At 41.7% G+C, this 19604-nt stretch overlaps 2 protein-coding genes across 4 annotated transcripts; both read right to left on the bottom strand.

The window, feature by feature from the left end:
- Window positions 1-358: 358 nt before the first annotated feature.
- On the bottom strand, window positions 359-6322 carry ccdc14 (coiled-coil domain containing 14). 3 transcript variants are annotated; one of them, XM_030409893.1, is made up of 11 exons: window positions 6109-6321; window positions 5294-5349; window positions 5095-5170; window positions 4656-4728; window positions 4366-4467; window positions 3625-4200; window positions 3267-3399; window positions 2782-2858; window positions 2501-2653; window positions 1195-1297; window positions 359-1059 (listed from the first exon to the last, which is right to left on the bottom strand). In XM_030409893.1, exons 1-11 carry the CDS (start codon window positions 6130-6132, stop codon window positions 507-509), a joined length of 1926 nt encoding a protein of 641 aa, XP_030265753.1. In that variant the 5' UTR covers window positions 6133-6321; the 3' UTR covers window positions 359-506. The 3 variants fall into 3 exon arrangements, with proteins under 3 accessions (XP_030265753.1, XP_030265754.1, XP_030265755.1); XM_030409894.1 differs by having other exon boundaries at window positions 2782-2855; XM_030409895.1 differs by lacking the exons at window positions 2782-2858; window positions 3267-3399 and having other exon boundaries at window positions 6109-6322.
- A 1267-nt stretch (window positions 6323-7589) lies between these two features.
- ddx4 (DEAD (Asp-Glu-Ala-Asp) box polypeptide 4) lies at window positions 7590-18092 on the bottom strand. Its single transcript, XM_030409061.1, has 23 exons — window positions 17949-18092; window positions 17236-17266; window positions 17079-17124; window positions 16853-16900; window positions 16731-16781; window positions 16123-16143; window positions 15975-16037; window positions 15226-15255; window positions 15096-15122; window positions 12530-12571; window positions 12360-12395; window positions 12251-12286; window positions 12129-12167; window positions 11888-12030; window positions 11296-11448; window positions 11064-11218; window positions 10806-10935; window positions 10557-10723; window positions 10322-10467; window positions 8792-8891; window positions 8449-8719; window positions 8143-8250; window positions 7590-8037 (listed from the first exon to the last, which is right to left on the bottom strand). Exons 2-23 carry the CDS (start codon window positions 17254-17256, stop codon window positions 7960-7962), a joined length of 1911 nt encoding a protein of 636 aa, XP_030264921.1. The 5' UTR covers window positions 17257-17266; window positions 17949-18092; the 3' UTR covers window positions 7590-7959.
- Window positions 18093-19604: the final 1512 nt, after the last annotated feature.

Below are 19604 nucleotides of genomic sequence, written 5' to 3'. Positions count from 1 at the left end.
ACAGGGGCAATATGTAGTTTTTGGAGGAAAAAAATGTAACTCACAATTGTAATATTAACAATATTAATGCAGTTATTATACAAACTCCATAACTGGCAGGGGCCGCCAGATATAAAGTAAAGCAGTATCACATTTTCTTGTCCTTCAAGGATTCAGTCTTCCTGACAGTTTGATTTTCTCCATTGTTCCTGACTAAACCCTATTTGTGCTGCATTAAATAAAGAAAAAACAAGTCAGGTGTCATCAACTTAAGTTAACTGACATACAGAAACCAGCCTAACTCTGTTGTAGACATTGTACACCCCCCACGTCAAATACACTCCCCGGTGGCTTAGACTTTTGCCTCCACAACAAGAAGAAATCTTAAAAGTCTTTATTTCCAATCTTAAGGATAACATTAAAATAACCAAACAGGGTAACATGCAGCATGCATTACAACATATCCCATGAAAACACAATGTATATATTAGATCATATAAAAGATGCAAAGTGAAGCTCAGTGCAAATCACCTTCTGAGATCCAGCTGAATTGTCCTCTGCAAACTGGCTATGCTAGCATCCAGCGCTGACAGGCCATCTCTGAACGCTACCTCAGCTCTGGTGTCAAAGGTGGAATCTGACCGTGTGCTCATATCAGACCATACAGACTCCACGTCACACTGGGACAGTGTTGAGTTCAGCGGTGGCCCTCCCGACTGGACTTTATCTAAACCATGTGACTGGACGACATGAGTGTTCTGATGATGGGCTGAAGTCTCTGCAGGTTTGTCACCTCGCTGAGATCTGACATCAGCATGTAGTAGTGTGTCTTTCAGCTGGACTGAGGCCAGCTTCCTTTGCTCCTGTGCATTTCCTTCTCTCTCTGCAGCCACACACTCAAGCCCTGAGTGTGTGGGCTCCAGCTGACCCAGAGACATCAGGTACTGGGTGATGCAGTCAGCGGGGCGCTCTGCTGGATCCCGTCGGTGCTGGTGTTGGTCGAAATGTTGTTTTGTTAGCCGAGACACTGAGCTGTCACCAACCACAGGCACATCTGTGGTAGTCTGACTCTGAAGAGTCCTGAAACACGCAGAGGAGAGAAATGGGAGTGAGCTTAATGGTGAACTTCTCAGAGATGTGCTACATTCACAATTCCTTTACTCACTAATACTCCCCCACAAACACACACACACACACACACACACACAGGCCTACCTGTTAAGGTGTCCTATCTCTTGCAGTCTCTGCTGGGCAAGTAAGGTCAACTCACTCTTCTCCCTTTCACTGTCCAGCAACCTTCTTCTAGTGGCTTCCAAGTCTAGACAGACAGACAGACAGAAGACAGACAGACAGACAGACAATGTAATAAGCCCACCAATTTCTTAATTGTTGTCTTTCTAATAAAATATGCATTATCACAGGTCTGTCAGCACCAGTGTATATGTAGGCAGATAAGTAATAAGAACTGTAGAGATAAATCCATGGTTGGAAATGAGCGCACACCACCTGTTGAATGCTGGTGATTTCCTGTTGAGGCCACGGTGGCAGGTGATTAAAAGGACAAAACACCACAACACAGACTGAGTCTGCTTGTTTCACTTGGAAGCTTTAACAAACAGCCGAGCCAGACGGCCCTCTACCATGACTGTATGGTACAGTGGCCATTTAGGTTTAGCTACGACTAAATCAGCCGTGAAGTAGACAGCTGCAGAGACGTCACTACCGGCCTCATGGTGGCACAGCTTGAAAAGAAGGTTGAGCACACAGATAGATCATGTTGTGGATCTTGTTTTGTGGGATAAGTTTTCACAAGTGGTTACAAAATATTGCCAGTTAAAACAAAATAAATGAGCGGCTGATTTTGGATTCCAGTTTTTATCTCATGCACCATATGACATGAATTCATTAGAATGAATGATTCATTGGAACACACCCTTCCAATTAAAAGTTCTGCAGTGGACCGCGACAGGCCATTTAAAAAATATATATTGATTTTCAGTTGGGCAGCTAATTATGAAATAACCATTTACTATTTACTTTTAAAAGTAATCAGAACTGATAAAAACAAGCAAGTTTCTTCATGTATTTTTAGGGAAATACTTAATATTTAGTTTGAGTTTGAGAATGGCTGCATTAGAGAACTGTCCAGACCACACACACACACACACACACACACAAACTGTAAATTGATTCATGTAAAAACTGTAATTCATTTTCAAACTTCAGACTGCATTCTATTTATCTTGAAATTAAAATTGAATTTTTTTCTGTGTTTTTGTTCATATTTAATTAATGATGCTGATTAATGTTCCATTAAAGTTAGATCTGCTGTAAGTTTCAGGTTTAATTTTCATCTATAAAAAGTTCCAATCAGTAGATATTTTCATCAGTTTTTTATCTTTCACTGCTCCGTGTGCCCATGTTAAAAACTATTTATTCTGCTGATGCACTGTTTTATATATTCAGCATACTGGTGAAGAAGACACGTTTGAGCAGCAAGACAGCAGACAGAAATGGGAACCTGTCTTGATGAGTGCAATCTCTGCGTCCCTGTCTCTCAGCTGGCTCTGTGTGTCCTCCAGGGCTTTATGTAGTTGTTTTGCACTGGTGAGGTCGTCCTGCAGTTCCTGCAGCCGGGTCTGAGCTGTGGTGAGCTCCTCCTGCAGAGCCGACACTGTGGAGAGAAACATGGTTCAGACTTCACGTTCCTTTAGTCCTGGTGGTGAACTTCACAGAGAGCCACATGTACACACACACTGACACACACGCACGCACATACACACACACACACATGCACTTTACCTTCTAAACTACAGAGTGTCTCCCTGTTCGTCTGGCTCTCTGCTTTCTCCCTCTCCTCCAACAGAATCCTCCCACTGCTGGAACACAATGTAATCATTTGGAAGTATATGCCAGTGGGTGACAGTGTGACCACTCTGATCCACACTCCAACACACAAGGTGGCAGTACTGTACCTCCAGTAGAAGCTCTTTACCAGTGGCCACTAAACAACAAAACAACTAACAAACACAAACTAAAACTGGTATTAACATCACATTAACATACGCTTTTATATCAGCCCTGCATAAAAATACTACTAAAAATATACCTAGCCTTATACATTTTTTGTTGCTTTTATACCCGTTTTACCAAACTCATATTGAGCCGTGACACCCAAACTGAGATACGTATCACACTGTCTACCATTATGTGAGTGTGTGTGTGTGTGTGTGTGTGTGTGTGTGTGTGTGTGTGTGTGTGTGTGTGTAGGTGTGTGTGTGTGTGACCTGTGGAGCTGACTGTTCTGGCTGTGCAGTGATGGCAGGTCTGGTTCGGTGTGAATGTTTGAACATCCGACAGTGATCAGTGGTGAGGCAATGGTCTGCTCCAGATGACAGAGCAGCCTCTCTGCTACGCTGCCTACACACACACACACACACACACACACACACACACACACACACACACACACACACACACACACACACACACCAGAGTTAACAGTGTCTTCATGCCACACAGCACAGGGGGAATTCAGCACTGTAAGCTGAAAGAAGAAAGAAGCTGAGAAGTGCAAAAAAAAGGCGTTTCAAAGTGTTTCCATAGTTCCCTGTATGACAGACATCTGAGACACACTGAGCTCACCTTGTCCAACGATCAGAGCTCTGAGTTCTCCCAGCAGAAACTGGACTGTCCTCACTTTCACTTGTGTTTCTGCACTGCTGTCCTCCCTGCTGTGTTTGTCCTGGGGGACTTCATCAGCCGCTCCGTGCTCCAGCTGCATATCTGACAGCTTCACGGTACAGGTGTGTGTGTGTGGGTGTGTGTTTCTCACAGCTGTGTGTGCATCTGTGGCGGTGCTTTGGGTATCGGTGTCTCTCACGGGAACAAAGTCGTCCTCTTCTCTATCACACCCTGCCTTACAGTGTGCTTGTGGAGTTTGAACGGTGGGCTGGCAGTCAGCAACAGGGAGGTGTGGGGGGACGGGGGTCTGGGGCTGGGATGGAGACGGGGAGGTCTGAGGTGGGGGCTGGGTGGGAGATGGATGCCGCAGCGTTTGGGAGTTTGACGGTGGTGAGGGAGAGCGCAGCAGGGTGGGAGCTTGTTTCTGAGGTGGATGGAGCTTCACTCCCACGTGTGCAGGTGAAACAGCAGACTGATGTGTGGTGCGTGGAGTTGTGCTGCCTGGACCATGCAGGACTGACTGACGGCTCTTCTGAGCTGGAGGTGGAGATGGAAGGGAAAATGTAGCAGCATTAGAAGGGTGTTGCACCCATCTTCTCCAACAACCACTGTCACTCCTGCATGTTCTTATTCTTGACTGAATCGCTGTAAATTCTCAGCTATAGGCTACGCATCAGTGCATGTAAATAACCAATATTTTACCTGTCAGTGTAGGTTGTTTCTTGATGGGCTTCTTCCCCAGTGAGGTACATGGTCTTGACTTGGCTGCTTTAGCCGCCACCGCTCTGGGAAGGCTTGGCAAGGCTTCAGTACACAAAATGACATTGATGAATATAACATGGAAAAATAGTGGAGACGTTGGAACCAGATGATGGCTGGTGTCTTTGCTTGATTAAAGGTTTGTGACATTTGTTATTGATGTCTTTTCTCTCCTGCTTCAGCATTAGTAGTAATGATCTATGTACTGCTCTGTGTGAGGAGAATCATCTAACCTGGTTTCTCGGCCTGAAGGATGCCACTGAGCAGGGCGGCACACCGGTCCAGACCGTGATGGAGAGAGGTGACCTGAGAGAACAGAACACAACCGCGAGAATCAGACACATTCACTTCCACTTGAATTAAATCCACATGTATTCAACATTGCTTTTATTAGAAAACGGATGTGACACTCCCACAGTTTGCTGGTGCACAACAATGAAAAACAAGCAGTGTAGAAGTTAGTCTGGGGCCCTGCACTACCAACTAACAAGGTTGAACCTTTGTCGGCCAGATGTTCAAGTGAGAAATTGTATGCAAGTACGCAAGCTTTCACACTGTCCAATCAATGATTCCTGTAGCACACGGTCAATATCAGTCCACTGAAACTACTGCTGCATCACTGTGCTGCTCAAAAAGAAAATCCTACTGATCACAATTAGCTGTGTTCCTTACCTGGTCCTCAGAGTCTGTGGAGTAGAGAGAGTAGGCCGGCTCCAGGCAGGCTGCTGGTGCTGGATTTGGAGTCACTCTAATGATACAAGTTAGAGGAGGACAGCACAGCATAAGAGCCCACAGAGTGCTTATGGAATGAGAAGTGTACAGTGTGAAGGGTTTTTTGACAGGAAAGATGAGTGAGGGATGGTGTACTCACTGTCGTCTAGCAGGCTGCACTTTGACTCTTCCCGTCAGCCTCCCTGATGACACCACCTGCGATCCAACCAACAGTCACAAGTGAACGCTGACCAGTATATCTGCTGGCTGACAACTGGCCTATCACAGATACAGTGTTATCCGCGTACAGCAGGATACCACTTAAATACTAGTTTTATTTTCAGAGTGAAATTACAGTGTGTTTCATTCATTTGTGTTCATTTCTGTAAGAACCTCAGAAACTACTACTGTATTTTATTCTGCTGGTGAGGAGAAGTTATGTGATCCTTTTTATAAAAATTCTCAATGGACAAATATTATTGTAATAAACTGCAATTGGACCAAATATTTAGCTCCTGACATAACATAAAGGGGGTTAGATACAGAACTCTCATTTAGTCATGTTACAGGTGCACTGCTTGTTCATTCACTTATAGAAATGAGATTGTGTCATTACCTTACTCACACTGTAAACATTCAAATCCTGAGTTCACATTTCTTCTCCTGAACTGCACAGTGCTCCTGTACATCTGTAACGTCAGTCTGACAGGTACAGGCAGCTGAATGCACAGAGCTCAGATATTTTTACACACGTTCAAGGAGTGTATGAATTTTTAGCCATTTTTTTGTTGATGTATTGAAATAGGAAACTCGTCATTTTAGCTGAGGAACAAAACTGACATGACAGGTCTTCTTCTCTATGAATCACAGGATGTCTCTGTGGAGTAACTCCAGCAGGTCGAATGACAGTGGCCAGCAGCCTGTTTGGTGTCTTAGTTACGTGTTCCGTCACATTAAGACTTAATTCGGTCTTACCTTGCTTTTAGCTGCTCCTCTCATGGTTAAAGACTGCCTGCAGCCAGGTGAAAGTCGCCGTTCTTTCTGTCTTCTTGGACTTTAGCTGTTTGATTTAAGTTGTTTCCTTCGTGCTCGCATCTCTGCAGTTTCCGGTCGTAACAGAAGTTTGAAACGGGAAGCAAGGAGCTGACCAATAAAAAACACGGACACACTTAGAGCCACGCACATTGTGGGCGGAGCTGCAGGACCAGAAGTAGTTCTTCACTCATAGTGAGTAGAACACGGGTCATAACTGCAGTTGTGAAAAACATATTAACCCCAGAAACAGATCAGGTCTGCGTGGAGAAAGGTACAATCAGGAAGTCATGCTATTTTCACTAATTAGAAAAACATTTTTATTTGATAACTACGTTATCTCATTCAGTTTCATTTATCCAACATTAAAACTACAATACCCATGTGCCTCATTCATGGTTGCTATGGAGACTACCCAAGGCAGCTCAGAGGCACGATCTGTTCGGATTTGTTGTTTTCTGTAGTTTAGTTCTCATTGGTTCCAACTGACATGTAATGTTTAGATCCGAAACTATTTGAAAACTATGTCAACTCTTAAATATGAAAAGTATTGTAACAGTCATGGAGCCCAACCTGTTCACCTTGAAGGGCCAACAATGAAATGATTGGAGGGCCATATGCAAACATCATTAAGATGCTTAATGACACTAAGATTATAAAAGTGAGTTAATTAGGGGTTCTACATATTCAAATATAAGTTGTACCTTCCATAAACCCAAGCTTCTCTACAAACATCTAGTGTGCCAGATTGGACCTTATGGCTGGCCACCTTTGGTCTGTGGGCCCCACCTTGGACAGCCCTGCTCTTACTGGAACTGTGTCCCTTGGGATACAACATTGCTTTTCATTTGAAGACACGTCAGATTATACTGTGATCATTTATAGTCAGCTTAAAGACAGCAGTGTAGAGATACTGTTTCAAGTTCAAGTCCTGCAATTCCAAATAAACTAAAATACACAAGTATTAGCATCAAAAACATACATGAATACCAATGGGAAAAGAATGCATGATGCAGAACGACCCACTTCAGAATAATCTATACTGGATTAGAATCATTGGTACATAATATGTTTGAGATTGCTAAATTAGCCAATTTCACTTATATGACACTGCATACCTTTATCTGCATTTCTCCATGAACAGTACTGACTAAATGCATTGAATACATTTTTTTATTTTTGTAGATGTGTTGTGTTCTGTTTCTTTACAAAGTACAAGCTCCTTAATAAAAACAAGGCTTTGGCAAGTGCATTTAGTTTACTCCCACAGGTCAGTGATACGTCCCTGCTGGCACCATGTGCATGTCTGTGCAACAGATACAACTGCTCTTATACATTTGTCTGATGGACTTCAATAGTGCAAATAAGATACATTATTATTACCAAGTACTAAACATTACATTTAACACATTTGACAATAAATGTAGGCTTTTTTGAACAAATATTTATTGGTGATTTAGAATTGGAATGACATTCTCAAGTTTCGACTTTTGTTCAGGGTCAGAATTGTTTTCTTTATAAACTTTAAATAAAAAGGTAACGATTAAAAAAAACAAAACATAAAACTATCCACAATATGATGCACTGTGTAGACCGATTAAGTTGTCACATGCTACAGAACACCTGGTTTCTCCATGTAACTTCTCTCTTGACATTTTTAACATTGTCAGGCCTTAGACAAACTAGTTTTTCCTTCAAACCAAAACATTGTGATAAAACTACAACAAGCTGAACATATGAAAAGAAAATTAACTCAAGTAAATTCTGTGTAGCTGCGTGGCTCAAATATTCTCCTTATTCCCACTCTTCATCATCAGCTGCAGTCTGAGCAGCCGGCTGGCTCTGCCCACCGTTTTCTTGGAAAGATCCTCCCTGTGGACCATGAGGACACAGTGAAGACAGGTAGTTAGACTCAAATCAGTTTCCGGTGGGGGGAAAAAACCAAGCCACCATAAATCAGAAAATCAATCCAGTTACCTTCCTGTTGTCTGTAGATGCAAAGGTCTTCCCTGAGGGGTTGAAGCCTGTGCTTCCAGGACCGCTAAATGCAGACTCCTCTAACCATGAGGGCACTTCTTGCTGGGCCTGCCAATCCCAGTCAACAATGAGCTACTGACTATGCATTCAGTCCTTCTTATGACAGACAATGCCTACACTTTAAATGACAATGAGTGTGCGCAGACTGAGATTTAATAATTGTACTTATTGGTTAAAATGTTCAGAGTGAATAAGATTATAAAGTTGTGTTATCAGATGTCTTTCTCCGGCAGAAAGCTCTCTTACCTTCGACAAGATTGTTACCAGGGAGCGAGCCAGCTGAGCATCATTATCTGGGTCATAGAAAGACACCGCCCTTCCAGTGTTACCACAACGGCCGGTTCTCCCGATACGGTGAACATATTCGTCAATTTCTTTGGGGAGGTCAAAGTTCACCACATGCTGTACATCTGGAATATCCAGTCCACGGGCAGCTACAGAGGTCGCCACCATGACTGGACACTTGCCAGAGCGAAAGTCTGCCAGAGCCTGCTCTCGCTCCCGCTGCTCACGGTCACTGTAAGACAAAACACGTGACTATCTGCATTGAAACTGAGTCAAGTTATAGAATTCTGGACACATCACTTACCCATGAATGCTGGTAGTTGGAACCTTCTCCTGGCACAAGTAGGTGGCAATAAAATCAGCTTGCCTCTTGGTCTCAACAAACACCATGGTACGCTCCGTTCCTGCAACCAGCACCAGTCATCAAAATTAGGGGTGTAAGTCGGAAATCAATCGAAATTACATCACGATCTTGACCTTCGACATCAAAGGTGGAATCAAGGATTTAGCCACGTTTGCATTCGTCAACAAAACCAGTTTGTAAGCCAATTCTCCGCCGATGGTGATTTACACAGAGCAAAGCATCTCTGCCTTAAAGAAGAAACGCAGTGAATTCACACAGAAAGCCAGCGCTGCGGCTCCTAAAGAGGTGTGACGGTACACGTCATGATGACGTGTGTTTTCAAGGTGTTTCCCCCGGTGTCCCCCTGTCAATCTGACTCCCTCACTTGCGGGGACGGAGGTGGTTTTCTGGGGGAAAGTTCACTAAAGTCTCGGTCGAGAGGACTGACCTTTGCAGTGATTTAGTTTCATCACAAAACACTTGGTGAGTTAAAGTTGTTTGCCGGTGACAGACGCAGTTTTTTCGGGCAGAAATGTGATGAAGAGTCGGTAGGATGGGCGGGAGGACAGCCGCTTGCCAAAGACTATGTTACTATGTTACTTTTGTTTGGTCATGTAACGTTGCTTTGTGGGACATTTCTCTGTATTAAATTGAGTGAAGGAACGTGTAGTTAACCGGCCGTCCCGTTAACACGCTCTCGATACACGAAGCCAGCTTATCCGTTCACACTGGTTCAGTTCACCAATAATACGGCCCTGATACTACCTCCAGAGGCGTATCAGCGCCAGAGTGAAATTTCACTCCTCACCGCCTCCGAGAGATTCAAACTGAGATGGAGAATTGGCATACTAAAGCCACATCCAAACTCCAGTGTGAATGCGGCTAGTGATGTGGTAACTGGTAGTGTCTTTGGCAGCTTATGAGGAAAAGTAGCACTGCAGCTATAGTGGAAAAGCCTCCATCATCCCGTCTGTCCTAGTAACTCTTCGTCACGGCAGGAAGACGCTCCTTCCTGCAGTCGACTGCAATGATTATGTGATGCGATCTAGAGCAAAAAACTTTAACTCACCATGTCTTTGTCACTTATTGTGTTGTGGTTACCGTCTCTGACAACTTGTATTGAAAAAAAATAATAATCACAGCTTCAGTGAAATTTTCCCCCAAAACAGCATCCCTCCCCACGAGTGAGAGCCAGGCAGGATCCGCTGTTTACTGATGGTGATTATTCCAATTTAGGGCAAAAAAAATATAACTCACTTTCCACAATGCATGGTGGGTCAGGATCTCATTTACAACACATTATATAAGCATCCATATGATCATCAACAGTCGGTGGATACATACTTACTTTACACTGGTGCAGCTTTACACTGGCACTCCTTGATTCAGTCTGAATAACAAAAATGCTGCGAAAAGGCAAGCCTTCTCTGTGGAGATCATGTTGAGTGTATGTGAAAAGGGAAAAAGTGTGAATGAGTGATAGAGAGGTACCTGTTGTTTTGAGGAGGTCAAGAAGCTGCTCCCTCTTGGAGAACTTGGTGACCTGGACAAATGTCTGCTCCACATCACTGCAGGCTGCGCCCACCACACCGACAGCCAGGAACAAATAGTCCGTCTTGAGAAAGTCAGCCGCCATCCTGTAAAAACATGCTTCCATATTTATACATGCCAAGCTCCCTTGTGGGACAGTTGTGCTCATCTGCATTAGGTAGATTAAGCAGCAGACCTTTGGATGTCATCAGGGTAGGTAGCGCTGAACATCAAAGTCTGACGGTTCTCTTTGGAAGGCATTCCCGGGGAACCCACCAAGCGGCGCATGTCAGGCTCAAAACCCATATCCAACATCCGGTCAGCCTCATCCAGCACAAAGTACCGCAGTTTAGTCAGCCCAATCTAGAGCACACCATATGGTTACATATTTAAGCCTTTTACTGTTCAACTCTGATGTAAACATCAAGTAACTGATAAGACCCACCTTTCCTCTTCCGATCATATCCAACAGTCTCCCGGGAGTTCCACAAAGCACATTGCATCCCCTACAGATTTCTCTGATTTGATGTCCAGTGCTGACTCCACCATACACTACTACTGGACGCACACATGTCCTACAACAATTAGGAAAGATCAGAGGCCAGGAGATGTGTGCAATTTCATACATGGCATCTGTATTAAGTGTATTTGACATCTTAATGGGTTAAATAACTCTTTGTCAATGTCTCAGTTTAAAACATACCCATAGGCGAACTTCCTGGCCTCCAGGTAAATCTGGTTGATGAGCTCTCTAGTAGGGGCAACAATGATTGCTTCAGGCTCCTGCAGCTCACTGAAGGAACTGGCTGCCACACCGTCAGCCATCAACTGCTGCAGAATAGGGAGCAGGAATGCAGCCTGGAGGGAGGAAGGTACAGTTAATCTCTGTCCACAAGCAAACTTACAGGTCACTCGTTGACTCTCTCTCATCTCACCGTTTTACCAGATCCAGTCTGGGCACAGGCCATGAGATCTCTGCCAGCAGAGATGATTGGGATGCCATGCTTTTGCACAGGGGTTGGCTTCACATATCCAGACTTGCTGACAGTTTTTCTCAGGGACTCGCACAATCTTGCCTCATCAAATGTCTAAAGAAAAAAAGAAAAAAAAAGTTCAACTGCTAACTCAGCAGATCATCCATCACTTATAAATCAGCTAAAACATACACCAACTTCCAAGAACCATTAACATTTCTTGCCATTTTTACCCTAGCCATGTTACTGACATGGGTACATTAATTCAGTCTACAGATCTTCTACAGAGACATCCCAGTGAGATGACACCTTGTCGGGCAAAACCTAAAAGTTCGACGATCCATTATCCATCCCCAATCATTTAGGAACAATGTTTATTCGGAGTTCAGTTGTATTCTGCTGAGGATGGCGACAGTGTGTTGATGCCATGTTATGCTTCTATAAGCCTGTTGCCATTTCATTTCTTTCCATTACATCTCACTGTACACATCAGCCACAGAGCAAACAATTTTTTCATCTTATTCATTTATTCACTTCATTAATGACTTCTTACCATGATGGCCTGTGGTGGATTGGTTCCACTGACATCCACCATGATGTCATCATACTTGTCAAAGTTGATTCCTGTCTCATAGTGGGCAAAAATGGAGTCTTCATCTTCAGGGAGGGTTGGGGGAACATACGTGACCCTTGGTCCTGCAGGAAGGAACAGATATTGTTCGTGTTGCCAGAATGGAAGCAGTTTCATTACAGTACTGTTATATTCATTTACATTCAACAGTTCAGTGACTTACTTTCATCCTCGCCTGCATCTTTATTATCTTTATCTTCCCCTGTATCAGAAACAACTGTCAACCACAGTGAACGGTTTCAAATCCTAACTGAATGGCTAAAATCAGGAGCTATATACACTGACGTTGAGTAAAGAGCTCCTCATCTTTTCCCCGATAGCCTGCAACAACAAACTCAACATTAACACATGAAATAATGAGTCATGCAAAAATGTTAAATGAATGCCAATTTACCTCCTCCAAAGCCTCCTCTGCCACCTTCGTCACCACCTAAAACATTAAACCATTAATGATTTACTCTTCACATTCCAAATTAAGATTGGACTTCTTAAATAGCAATAAATGTATTTGCATTTTGTAAAAGCTGTTCTGCTTCACTATAACAGGATTCATTTAAGTAATACCTGATCTGAAACCTCCTCTTCCTCGACTTCCTCCCCTAAACCCTGTTCAGAGAGATGGGCATCAATAATCATCTTGTTACAAACTTGTAATAATTTAGCTCTCCAACAAGCTCCTCAAGCGTATCAAAATATAATACAGCATTACCGGTGTGAGAAAAAATGTATTTCATTAAAATAGAAGCAATTTAAAAATACACTGCATACAAATCAATACGTTTTAGCCATTTAGGAGCCGCAAAATGGTTCTGACCTTTATTAGCTTTACTAATCTCCCAAATCATAGATTTTAAGTGGCTAAATGGAAGATCTTGGAGATGAGAGGCTGCAAATTGAGGGCTGCATGCTGGGTGGTTTCTTCAAAAACATAGCGACAGTTTACTGACTGAATTAACTGCAACTTGAAATGCAGCTGGGCAGCTATGTTTTGATACAAATTACATTCATCTTTTCTACACAGCAAAATACCAATACCAGGGTTCGCACACATTTTTTCAAGGTCAAATTCAAGCACTTTTCAAGCACTTTTAAGGGTCATTTTCAAACTTTTCCAGTACCTTATTGCTGGGGTAAAATACATATCTACAGGAAAATATATACTCATGATTTTTTTTTTCATTTTTTATCACAATTATATACATTGTATTATGCTGTATACATCTAAAATGATGTTTCATAATAGCAAAAACTTTAGAAATTAAAGGAGAACTCAAAGTTTTATCCAAAAGAAGGGAAGCCACTTGGCGTTCTTCAGGCACACTTGCACCGAGACAAGGAGAGACCTGAGAACACCCTGTAATTTTCTTTTTTGACATAAACTTTTTCAAGCTGTTCACTTATTCATCAAAGTTTATTAATACTGAACATATCAGTCCAAACTGCATCAAATTCACGTTCTCCTCAGAACATCCTTCTCTATTGCTACCAGGCTGCATGTGTGACGATACACACTGATTTTTTTTCTCCTTGTACTAAGCAAACTATCCAGTCTGATCACAATTTTGCCAAGACACAGAGTTATGATGTCAAGCACTTTCAAGCACTTAAACTAAAATCCAAGCACTTTTCAGACCTTAAAAATGCAACATTGAAATTCAAGCACTTTCAAGGATTTCAAGCACCCGTACGAACCCTGCAATACAAAATAGTGTTGCACGGTAAACCGACACTAGAAAGGTACCACAGTACCCAGCCGTTAAAAACAATACTTTTTCAAGTTTTTAGTATCAGTACTTTTTGAACTTTGTGTGACAACGGGCAGCGTGTGTGTGCAGCTTCTCTCTGCCTGCAGCCAGAGTGGGCGTGGTTTCACGGTGAAAGACAGTCGCAGAAACAAATATGACTGAAAGTGGCAAGGGTACTCCTGCCGACTGTCCTAGGCTTGTTGAAAAAGCAGATGCACGGAGCGAAATATGGAAATATTTCGCTTACGTTGCCAACAGTAAGGGCAAGCCCACAGACACCACGCAGCCTGTCTGTAAACGATAACCCGTAATGACCTAGGGAGCCAGCACATCCAACTTGGTGAAATATCTAGCTGACAGACCTGCAGACTTCTACGGTAGATAACAAATATCCCCCGGATGTAAGTCAAGAGTTTTTTTTGTGACAAGCAAACTCTTTTCACCATCAGAGTTGCACGAGGCAGTCTGAGGTAATGCTAACTGTTTAACAGTCCGATGTGGTTCCAACAAACGCAACGTTCACACTGGTAACAAACTTTACCATAACATGCGCTGGTGTTCACAAGTATGCTGATCAACAACACCACTTATAAATTATCCATTTTTAGTAAATCAGTACTAGTAATATAATCATAGCATGTACATTTTTGTCATTAATTTATAGTATATATTGTAATTTATATCATTAGAAAATGGTCTCATAAGAGCACAGACCTCCACCAGGTCTGGGTCATTTGTGTTGTACTTTAGTGCACTAATGTAGTTTGAAGGCTAATAATCCAGGGTTTGAACTTTATCAACATGAAATGCAAATTGCCCTTTTGTGGGACGAATAAAGTATTATCTTACTTTATGAATTGCCAGACTTACAGTTAATGCCATTGATGTTCATTATTTCATGCTGAATAAAAGACAAGACACTTGTCTTCTTGGATACAGAAGCTATAAAGCTCAGCAGCTTTTACAAAAATATATATATTCTTTTTACTTTAAGTGTAAGTGTTTTAATTAATAAAAAGAAATAAATCATTTTAAGTTCCACATTCTGTCATTTTTGATTAGTTTTCGGCCGTGGTATCGTTTCAGTATCGGCATCAAGATATATTAGGCAGGTATCGTACCAAAGTCATAATTTTAGTATCGTGACAACACTAATACAAAATACTCAAATATGTCCTTTAAATCAAACTGAATTGAAATGCAGCCCATCTCATCCCATTTACAAAATATCATATTGGAATACAAAAACTCATACAGTAGAAAAAGCATTTCCTTGTGGAAAATTAAAACTTCAGGTGAGTAACAGTCAAACTAATGACAACAACAAAATGTGCGTTTCTATTCTGGAGAGAGAAAAAGCAAAAGTAAATAAAATAAACGCCTACCATTTTCACGTGAGTCATCGCCATCTCCTGTAGGTTCAAGGTAGTTCACGTAAAGTCAGTATGTGTAGGTCAGATATACCCAGAGCAGACCAGATTCCTGCTCTCAAACCCCAACATGTTATAATCTTACCAGTTTCACTGCGAAATCCTCTGCCACGCCCTGGTAACACACATGTAAATATGTTGTAATTGTTCGACGGTTTTAATAGGTGACTGCATAATGATGAACTACTCTTGTATTCAGCCCACCTGTCTCATCCAGGAGGCTTGTGGTTTGAAAAGTTTCAAAAGCCACCCTCAAGACAAGGGACTAGAGTTTGATATTCACAATAGGTTTTATGGAGTGTATTCTTTTGTCTGAACCCTTTTAAGTAGAGAGACTGATATGAAAATGTTGTGTTCATAATAACCACAAGTTCATTACTCAACAGGTGTATGATGAGTTGGTTGTACAGTCCACCAAATTATCAGCTTCAATCCCAAAATTAGAATGACAACCTACTTTTCTCACCTTACAGCCAATAATATCAGCCACTAATAATTTGATCGCCCCTTGTCTACAGGTAGACATCACAATCTGTCTGTATCAATGAGGCAATTTGATTGGAATTTTTTCATTGCGTTCAGCATTTACACAGAAATTAGGATGACAGCTGAGAACAATGATAACTAAGTTGACCTAAGTTAAAGAATAGACAGGACTGTGGTTGAGACATCTAAACAAATCTGAACATTTACTACAAACTAGCTTTTGTTCAGCTCTAAATAAATTAGTCAGATACCCTACAATATGTATATACCATCACACTTCATACACTGACATCGGTCGTCAAACAATAACAACGTGTGGATGGGTGAGTAATTCAGTCAACGTCTCACCTCTGCCTCCTCTACCTCTGAAACCTCCTCGTTCTCCACCTGTATTGTTCCAGTTTTCCCCAGCTATAAAACAAAAATTGTAAGATAAGTAGCACCAAGACAGAAAAATTGCTAAAAATTGCTTTCAAAAAATACTGTCAGTTCTTACAATTTCCTCTCTCGTCAGCATCTACAAAACAAACGGAAGAGGAGACATGTTAGATTCCTTCTTTAATGACCATGGAAATCAACTTCTTCCCTACTAAGCATTAGTTTAAACTGCTACTTAGGTGATGCAATTTGGAGTAGAAGTGAGCCCTCTGAGTGTTGTCACGTTGCCAGAAGTTATAAATGCCATACAAAACCTTGGCAAATATTGATATTCAATACAAATTTGACAACACTGAGGGCATAAAACATTTGACATATTTTAATGATGAATAAAACAAGGCTTTAGTTTTGTGTGCCAACTCGCTGTCAGTATGGGTGTATCAATACTGTAGAAAATGCAGAGCTTCAAATCTACAATACAATATAATTCAATATGAATATTTGACAACACTGCTTTAATTTACTGATGCCAACTGATCATTTGCAGCTTTAAGTGTTCTTTAGTTAGTAAACCGTCACATCAAAAGTTATCACAAGGGGGAAAAAGTGACAACATCCAACTGAAAGCCATTTTTTCAAACAACAAAGAATCTTGTCATCGATACATGTTTAGTCACTCAACTAACAATCATTTCATCACTTGTATAATATGAGACCAATGAGAACCTGAGGAAAATGAGCCTTTAAATCCTCGTCCTCTGCCTCTTCCACCACGACCTGGAGAGAAAACAGAAAATCAGTGTCTTCTAGCCAAGAGACAGTCATTAGTAATTTTTTCCAAAACTTACCACGTCCGAATTCACCACCATCAGTATTGAGGGAGTCTCCTTGAGTGCCTGAAAACAAGGAGTTCATTTCCAATAGTGCATCATCTTAACAGAGTTAGCCAATCATTCTAACTGCCTTACACCCACTGTTAAAGGGCACGATAATCAATTTCACATATTAAACACCGACAGAAAAGCTTCAAAACGCAGGGTCAAATCACTAGATCATGCACAGCATTATACATACCATTACTTGAGCTATGGCTGGTAAATGTGGTAGTGCTAGCAGTTCCCTGTGAAGAGGGGTACATGTAAAAAAAACAGGTGTTAAGTGTTGCTCCGTGACAGGAAGGAGAAAGAGCAAAATACTCGCCTTTCTTGGCGCTTCGACTACACTAGCTTACCTCTTCCTCCCATTCGTCCATTTTGTTCCACCTGGGGGGGGGAAAAAAAAGTCAAACACTTGCTTGCTACCTCATGCTGCAGAAGCGGGTCAAATAATTAAAACATAAACCTGACTAAAACAGCGTACACTTTATTTGAAAACTCATTAAAGTGCCATTTGTTCACAAATAATCCATTTAACCTTTCGAGACCTTTAGACCAGCCGCTATCGGTCGAACACCTGCGTGAGTTAAGACACGTGAACCTCCGACCTCGTGCTTATGGCTGCTTATTGCTAGCTAGTTAATGAGCTAACGGTAGCTACATGACCAAATTTAATACGCGGGCCAAGTTAGTCGGACACCGTGGTATAAGTAACGATATGGTGCTGTTAGTTAGTGCTTGAATTGACCATGAAAGGTTCTCCATCCTTACAAACTTAATCACCTAGCACTGATTCACTAGCAACTCAAAAAAATTATATTTAACGTTATTCAGTTGGAGCATAGCGCTTGGAAAGACAGCACAACCTAGCTTTGGAAGGTGACGGCCACGGGCGAAACCTGACACGTGTTGCATAAGCACTTTCATGCTAGCCAAACTTAATTGTGCGGTTATAGTTGAATAAAACGTGTAAATGACAATAATATCCGCGCTGGTCTATTATAATTGTCTTTGTTGGCAGCATTTATAAAAATTACTAGCATAAAGATACCGTGGACTGTTAACTTACTTCTCAGGTAGAATTCAGCGTTTAACTCCGTCGTCGTGCAGCTCTGCTTTGTCAAGACACTCAGGAGCCGCGTGCACTCTGCATACGGAGCAGCTCGCTAGGGTTGCCAGTTCCGCTGATTTCCCGCCCAACTGGACTTTTTTTATTTTTGGGGGGGAGGGGGATAAAAAAAACTAGGTAAATTTAGATTTTAGATTCAGATGATGGAGGCAGGGCTGTTGCTTTTTCATTGACTGCTTATTTGTTCTGCTGCCCTCACCAGTCAGTATGCTATGTTTTTTTTTATTTAACCTCAGTCAAATATTGCCTTTTGTTGCCATATTCCCTGTATGCCATCATCAAATTTAGGGCTGCCAACCTCAGTTACTAAGTATTAGGGACAGCTCGCCAGGGAGACATGAATAAAGGGCTCTCCTAGATATTGTGAGTCCAGACACTTGAATTTTTATGCACATTTTTGCTTTTCATACATCTATTTCTTTTTTGTATTCATGGAGAAGTGTATCTCCTCTTGCTCAAAGGTCTTAAGGTCCAGTAATTCCATTTACTACTGTTGAAAAAAAGAAACAGTACCAAACAACATGAAAGCTTCAAAATCCGAGCAAACTCAACCACCCACTCATCCTTCCACCTATAGGCAGCCTAAATGTTCAATTAATCTAAATTATTTAACTTTACCACAGCAATGTAACTGTGAAACTCAAGTTCACCAGTTAGAAGGACAATAGAGGGCCCGGTAGGCTAAACTAACACATTTGACCAAACATTCAGCAACACAGTCAAGCTGCTGACATAAAAGGATGCCATTTCTTAGTGAAATTGTCATTGCATCCTTTAAGTGCATATTTAAGTATTTCAAGGCTTATGGAAATCATCACATCCTCCAGCCTTGCATGCTGAGATGGGAAGATTTCCAAGGCAAGAGGTTTGACTGGCAGTCCAACAATCTCCAGAAGAGGGCACAGCAGTGCAATACTATGATACAGCCCTTAGAATTACCATGTCCTGGATGACTGAGAACCTTCACCAACACAGTTGTTCCAAGACCTTTCTACAACTTAGGTGAGAATATTAAAAAAATTACAGCATAAATCTTTAAGTTTATGACAAGTGCATCCCGTAGACAGCTTCAAACTGCAAATGTTCCCTGAAGGTTGTCTGGAGGTTATTTAAACCTTTAGGAAATGTTCTTTCAAGGTTCTTTAAAGGTTTCACTAAAGACCCTCAGATAACATTCTCAGTATGTTGTCTATAGGTTACATTTTTTGTTTCCACTTCATTCATCATGCATTGTGGTCCTCTGCAAATCGGCATTAGGTTAAAGGGTTGATGTTGTTGATATTGTTACAATGCCTTAGCCTCATGATTTAAAACAAAACATCATGTGGAATAGATGTAAAACACACAGTCACTATCTCAGTATGACTTGCTGTTGTGTGTAGCTAAAGACCTGACAGTGAGCAGGTCCAGGACCCACCCCACTCTGTGTTATTGCATGTCTCTGCATCTCTACACCCAAGCACTTCACTTGTGTGTGGCATCTTTTTTCTTCGTTTTCTTAACAGACAAAAAAAACTATTAAGTTGAAGTGAGGACTGGTGTGGTTAGGATGTAGTTCCCTCATGGTCTGGGAGAACACTGGAGTCTGCAGGAGAC

This window comes from Sparus aurata, chromosome 24 (assembly GCF_900880675.1).
Source record: "Sparus aurata chromosome 24, fSpaAur1.1, whole genome shotgun sequence".
Classification (NCBI taxonomy): domain Eukaryota; kingdom Metazoa; phylum Chordata; class Actinopteri; order Spariformes; family Sparidae; genus Sparus; species Sparus aurata.
The sequence above is the reverse complement of the archived record's forward strand: the minus strand, read 5'-3'. Positions and strand labels throughout refer to the sequence as shown.